We start from the raw sequence: 7246 nt of genomic DNA on the forward strand, positions 1-7246 counted from the left end.
TATTCTGTTATATAAGTTCTGTCCTTTCTGAACATTGTCCTCTGCTCCCTCTTCCCTCTCTTGCTGTGCAGCCAAATTACGACCAATCAGAAATGGGGATGACCGGGCTGGGCTATGACCGTGCCCAGTTCACATCAGGCCACGCCCCTCCACACGGTATGCTGCGACAGAAATCCATCGGTGAGGCTGTCTGTCTGGCAGGCCCTCTGGCCGGCCTGTCCATCTGTCTGTCCTCTAGACTCTTAAAGGCCTGTGCTGTAACACTGTCTGCAGCTGTAGCATACCATGTGCTTCTAGTCTGCCTGTTCTGTCTCTGTCCTGGTTCATGTTGTAGTATGCTTCTGCTGTGGAGAATAGCAGTTTATATGTGTTGTACTGTACTAAAATGTTTGTAGGCTGATACACTGTTTCTAGGAGCTGTTCATCACAGAAGCTGGAACTGTGGTTGAATGTGACACAGCTAAAGACGATGGACTTCTCCTGTGACTCGCCAAGTAAAAGGCGGTATAACATCTCACCCTGTTGGAAAATGACCATTGCTCTACTTTTACCAGTACATACAGAATGATATTGCTGGTCATCATCTCTGCTAGAGGACAAACAGGCTTACAGATGAATGAGAGGACCGCCTGACAATTAGACAGACAGACTTACAGATGAATGAGAGGACCGTCTGACAATTAGACAGACTTACAGATGAATGAGAGGACCGCCTGACAATTAGACAGACAGGCTTACAGATGAATGAGAGGACCGCCTGACAATTAGACAGACAGACTTACAGATGAATGAGAGGACCGCCTGACAATTAGACAGACAGACTTACAGATGAATGAGAGGACCGCCTGACAATTAGACAGACAGGCTTACAGATGAATGAGAGGACCGCCTGACAATTAGACAGACAGGCTTACAGATGAATGAGAGGACCGCCTGACAATTAGACAGACTTACAGATGAATGAGAGGACCGCCTGACAATTAGACAGACAGGCTTACAGATGAATGAGAGGACCGCCTGACAATTAGACAGACTTACAGATGAATGAGAGGACCGCCTGACAATTAGACAGACTTACAGATGAATGAGAGGACCGTCTGACAATTAGACAGACAGACTTACAGATGAATGAGAGACAGACCGCCTGACAATTAGACAGACTTACAGATGAATGAGAGGACCGCCTGACAATTAGACAGACAGACTTACAGATGAATGAGAGGGCCGCCTGACAATTAGACAGACTTACAGATGAATGAGAGGACCGCCTGACAATTAGACAGACTTACAGATGAATGAGAGGACCGCCTGACAATTAGACAGACAGACTTACAGATGAATGAGAGGACCGCCTGACAATTAGACAGACAGACTTACAGATGAATGAGAGGACCGCCTGACAATTAGACAGACAGACTTAGAGATGAATGAGAGGACCGCCTGACAATTAGACAGACAGACTTACAGATGAATGAGAGGACCGCTTGACAATTAGACAGACAGGCTTACAGATGAATGAGAGGACCGCCTGACAATTAGACAGACTTACAGATGAATGAGAGGACCGCCTGACAATTAGACAGACAGACTTACAGATGAATGAGAGGACCGCCTGACAATTAGACAGACAGGCTTACAGATGAATGAGAGGACCGCCTGACAATTAGACAGACAGACTTACAGATGAATGAGAGGACCGCCTGACAATTAGACAGACAGACTTACAGATGAATGAGAGGACCGCCTGACAATTAGACAGACAGACTTACAGATGAATGAGAGGACCGCCTGACAATTAGACAGACAGACTTACAGATGAATGAGAGGACCGCCTGACAATTAGACAGACAGGCTTACAGATGAATGAGAGGACCGCCTGACAATTAGACAGACTTACAGATGAATGAGAGGACCGCCTGACAATTAGACAGACTTACAGATGAATGAGAGGACCGCCTGACAATTAGACAGACAGACTTACAGATGAATGAGAGGACCGCCTGACAATTAGAGAGACAGACTTACAGATGAATGAGAGGGCCGCCTGACAATTAGACAGACAGACTTACAGATGAATGAGAGGACCGCCTGACAATTAGACAGACAGGCTTACAGATGAATGAGAGGACCGCCTGACAATTAGACAGACAGGCAGTTACAGAGACAGACAGCCTCCCACATTAATCATATGTTCTTTTGTTCAGCAGTATTTTCTCTGTACCATTCCTATACCTCCGTCCCTCACCCATCTGATCACTCTGCTCTGTGTCTATCCTCCATCCCTCTACCTCCGTCCCTCACCCATCTGATCACTCTGCTCTGTGTCTATCCTCCATCCCTCTACCTCCGTCCCTCACCCATCTGATCACTCTGCTCTGTGTCTATCCTCCATCCCTCTACCTCCGTCCCTCACCCATCTGATCACTCTGCTCTGTGTCTATCCTCCATCCCTCTACCTCCGTCCCTCACCCATCTGATCACTCTGCTCTGTGTCTATCCTCCATCCCTATACCTCCGTCCCTCACCCATCTGATCACTCTGCTCTGTGTCTATCCTCCATCCCTCTACCTCAGTCTCTCACCCATCTGATCACTCTGCTCTGTGTCTATCCTCCATCCCTCTACCTCAGTCTCTCTCATCAGTCCTTTTCATCCCTCTCTTGTATCTCTGTCTGTGGTGAACTGCAGGGGTGACTGAAGAGGAGAAGTCCCATCTCAATCCTCCGGCCATGAAGTTTGCCCGAAGTCTCTCGGTTCCCGGCCCAGATGACATCCCCCCGCCCCCCACCACCGCCCCGCCAGACCCCCCCTTCTCCTCCGCCCCACCACTGGGCTGGAGAGGGGGCAAGTCTTCCCAGCAGCCCTCTGTGGCCGTGTCCCAGTCCACCTCCACAGCAGCCCACTACCAGCTCTACTCTCAGTCTGTGCACTTCACCCACGGGGGCCGTGAAAGGGCAGGGGGGCCCAGTACCGGCCCTGGAGGAGGAGGGGTGGACCACACGCACCAGTACTCTAATGCCCCCGCCCACGCCGCTCAGAGCAGGACTGCCTCTAGGAAAGGGGGCTACCCAGGGGAGCCTGTTGGATCAGGAGGGGGAGGAGGAGTGGGGGGGGGCAAGGCTGCAGGTCTAAGGAGGGGCTACAGTAACGCCGCCCCACCTTCAGGCAGTGCCACAGTGATGCCCCAGCAGCAGCAGACCACCCAGAGCCAGCCGCAGAGGGCAGACCGTAGTGTGGCTGGGGGGGCTGGAGAGGGGGTACCTAAAGGAGGGGGGGCGCGGAGAGGGAAGGGCCCTCTGGTGAAGCAGTCCAAGGTGGAGGACCTGCGGGCTGGCCAGGGCACGCTGGGGGGCAAGGCCCCAGTGGAGAAGAGCTCCATCCCCATCCCCACCATCATAGTCAAGGCCCCCTCCATCAGCAGTGGCAGTGGCCGCAGCAGTCAGGGCAGCAGTGTGGAGGCTGAGCCCACCCCCCCAGGGGAGACCGACAGAACCCAACCCCCCCACGGACCCCCTTCCACCCCAGCCCCGCAACCTCCTGCTCCTCCCTCCATCCCGGCCCCTCCACCACCCTCCTTCCGAGGCCAGGATAGTGACTTCACCAGCCAGTTTGGGGCGGCCATCGTGGGCGCAGCCCGCCGGGACAGGGAACGCTTCCATGAGGCCCGCAGGAAGAGCGCCTCCATCTTCATGTCTGCCGAGGAGGAGGTGGGGCCAGGGGGAGGAGGAGGAGGGGCAGGGGGAGGAGGAGGAGGGGCAGGCAGGACACAGACCTCTCAGCAGCAGCAGTTCAGCCCCCAGTCCGGTGGCCCCCCCCCACGCCTCCGGCCCTCCAAGTCCATCGACGAGGGCATGTTCTCTGGGGACACCTTCATCCACCACACCCGCAGCATGCCCCCTGCCTTCGGCCTGCCAGAGTACTCCTCCCCAGCTCCAGACTACCAGCCCAAGTCTGTTCCGGCTGACTTCTACGGGGCGTCAAGCCGGCAGCAGGTCCCCTCTGGCACCACCTTCATCCACCCCCTGACAGGAAAGGTCCTGGACCCCTCGTCCCCCCTGGGTCTGGCCCTGGCTGCCAGGGAGCGGGCCCTGAAGGACGACGGCAGGATGAGGAGGGAGAGAGGGACCGAGCACCAGTTTGTACGACAGATGTCCAGTGTGGTGACATTCCCCTCCCAGGCCACCTCCCCCACACCGGCTTCCTCAGCCACCCATTCCTCCAGCTCCTCCTATCTGGTCACCTCCTCATCCCTAGCCGCCACCACCTCCTCCACCAGCCGACCCCCCTCCCCCAGGATCCTCAGGGGTGCAGGCTGGGGCGAGGAGGGGGGAGGAGGGGAGCGGGAGGGTGGCGGGGCCAGAGAGGGGCTGAGGGTGCGCTTCTCTGAGGACAAAACAGTCCACACACATCACTACCAGTCCCAGCACTACCAACCCTCCTACAGGGAGGAAAGACAGAGGGAGAGGTCGAGGGAGAGGTCGAGAGAGAGGGAGAGGTCGAGAGAAAGAGAGCGGGACAGAGAGGGGTACATGAGGCAGCAGACAGCCCCTACCCAGCAGCCCCCTCAGCTGTCGTCCCAGCAGCCTCGCCAGGCCTCGTTTCTGAGGATGGAGAGTGAGGCAGGCTACATCCTGTCTCTCACCCCTCCATCTCCCCCCGCTACAGCTGCCCCGTCTCACCCTTCCGGGGGCAGTGGCCTCATGGTTCTGCCGCCCCCTGCCCCCTCTGTGGATGTGGATGATGAGTTTGTGTTTGCGGACCCACTGCCCCCTCCGCTGGAGTTTGCCAACAGCTTTGACCGGGGTGGAATGTCAGGTTACACACACCGTGCCATTATCAACAACCTGGCCTCCCGCCAGCAGCAGCCCCCACCACCTCCCCCTCCTCCCCCACCACCCCCTCCAAAAGACATGTTTATCAGTGGGTTCCCGGCCCACACCCCCCTACCCTCCCCACAGGCGGGGGACTCTACCACCTCCAGCCTTACCTCCTATGACAGTGAGGTGGCCAACCTGACCCAGTCAGGAAACTCCCCCACTCAGACATCACCCAACCCCCTTCCTCCACCCTCACCTTCCGGCCTCCAGCCCACAGGACCCCCGCCTCCCCCCTCTGTCTCCCCACCACCCCCACCCAACTCCTTTCACAGACCCTCCCTTGCCATGACCCACTCTCACCACCTCTACAACAGCACGCACACCGGGCGCTCCTCTCCTTCCCATGGGCGTTCCTCCCCCACTCCTCCTCCCAAAGGTCGCTTCTCCCCCACCCAGGGTCGCTCCTCCCCCACCCAGGGTCGTCCCTCCACCATCCATAGGAGCTCGTCCTCCACCCCTCCTCCCCACTCCATTGCAGGTTCCCCATCCTACCGTGGTCCCCCTCCCATCTCCTCCACCGCAGCCTCCTCTGGCCCCTTCCGGGGCTCTGCAGCCCTGACCTCCACCGCTCCCTGTACCACCACCACCACCACCACCACCGCTGCCACCACCACGAGGACCTCAGTCCAGCCCCACCAGGACAGGACACACCCAGCCCCCTCTGGTTCTACAGCGGCCGGCCGCAGGATAGGGGAGCACCACCCTCACCCCACAGCCAAGGCAGGGGAGTCCCAGGAGACGGTGGTGGACTCTGGGATAGAGGAGCTGGACAGCCGCAGCAGCAGTGACCACCACCTGGACAACATCCTGGCCATGAGCGGAGGAGCCAGAGAGAGGCTGGAAGAGAGGCTGGAGAGAGGGAGGGAGGGAGGAGGAGGAGGGGAGGGAGACAGGGCGGGAGGAGCAGACCTCCTGGAGTCGTACATGAGCTACCTGGACGGACAGACGTTTGACATGCACAACACCACAGCCGCCGGCTCCACCTACCCCAAATCAGGCAGGTTCAGGGAGGGGGGCCGCGCGGCCGAACTACGCAGAGAGACCGGTACCGCCCCGCCCTCCTTCCAGTCACACAGACGGAGGGAGGAAGAGGAAGAGGAGGAGGAGGGCGAGGAAGGAGAGGAGGAGGACGATGGAGGACGGGAGGGTTATGGGATGACACAGAATTTGGGGCGTCCCACGTCACCCTACTTTGACCGGCCCCGGACCCCTGAGATGAAGCCTCTGTGGGGGTCAGAGGGTCAGTTAGTAGGGGACCAGGGGACCTACCTGGAGGGCCGGAGGCTGTACCCCCCCATATCCAGCATGAAGGCCAGCATCATCAATGAGCTCAGCAACAAACTGCAGCAGAGAGGGAGCCAGAGATCACTAAGTAGACACAGGTACTCGCTATGATATGTTAGAGGATATTTGGTGAGGTTGTGTGTGTTGATACAGGTAAAATGACTACAGTTATATTATCTTCAGTAGACCATAGATTTCAGTACAAAGGCCTGCATGTTTTACTTGTACATCAGTGGAGGCTGCTGAGGGGAGGATGGCTCATAATAATGTCTGAAATGGAGTCAAGCCATGTGTTTGATACCATCTCACCGATTCCGCTCCAGCCACTACCACGAGCCCTTCCTCCCCAATTAAGGTTCCACCAACCTCCTGTATTGTAAACATCAATCACACAGCGATCTCTTGTCCTGGCGCTTTTTGTGTATTTTGTGGGAATGGGTGAGTGAGTGAGTGAGTGAGTGAGTGAGTGAGTGAGTGCGTGCGTGCGTGCGTGAGTGAGTGAGTGAGTGAGTGAGTGAGTGAGTGAGTGAGTGAGTGAGTGCGTGCGTGCGTGCGTGCGTGCGTGCGTGCGTGCGTGCGTGAGTGAGTGAGTGAGTGCGTGCGTGCGTGCGTGCGTGCGTGCTTTACTATGTCAATTCTTCCCCATGTTTATGTCCCATACTTTTGTCTCCGTCTGCTTTATGTCTCTCCTCCACCAGAAACAGGTAATTGCTCTCCTCCTTTCTCACACACTGTCTGTTTGACTGGACATAAAACATGTCCCCTTTCTTCAATTTACTGCCGGTGTTTCAACAGCCAGAGAAAAGAAAGTTCCTGTCTACTCAGCACATCTTTAATAGCAATTAGCTGCTGTTAACATCCTGAGCCTCATATTGATAGCCAATCTAACAATGTCCGTCTTTAGGTGTAGGCTACTAGTGAATAGTGGTGGTGAGGTTGGGTAATGTGTTATGAATAGTGGTGGTGAGGTTGGGTAATGTGTTATGAATAGTGGTGGTGAGGTTGGGTAATGTGTTATGAATAGTGGTGGTGAGGTTGGGTAACGGGTTATGAATAGTGGTGGTGAGGTTGGGTAATGTGTTATGA

General features: G+C 56.2%; 1 protein-coding gene across 1 annotated transcript in view; it reads left to right on the top strand.

Annotated features, from left to right (window-relative positions):
* The window catches only part of LOC139402150 (SH3 and multiple ankyrin repeat domains protein 1-like), a 49936-nt gene extending 43007 nt beyond the window's left edge, over nt 1–6929 (top strand). Inside the window, exons 22-24 of the mRNA XM_071146233.1 lie at nt 72–180; nt 2688–6258; nt 6859–6929. Of these exons, the coding sequence (XP_071002334.1) occupies nt 72–180; nt 2688–6258; nt 6859–6868 (3690 nt within the window). The 3' untranslated portion in view covers nt 6869–6929. The remainder of the gene's footprint in view (nt 1–71; nt 181–2687; nt 6259–6858) is intronic.
* The last annotated feature ends 317 nt before the right edge of the window (nt 6930–7246 follow it).

This window comes from Oncorhynchus clarkii, unplaced genomic scaffold, assembly GCF_045791955.1.
Source record: "Oncorhynchus clarkii lewisi isolate Uvic-CL-2024 unplaced genomic scaffold, UVic_Ocla_1.0 unplaced_contig_6055_pilon_pilon, whole genome shotgun sequence".
Taxonomy (NCBI): Eukaryota; Metazoa; Chordata; class Actinopteri; order Salmoniformes; family Salmonidae; genus Oncorhynchus; species Oncorhynchus clarkii.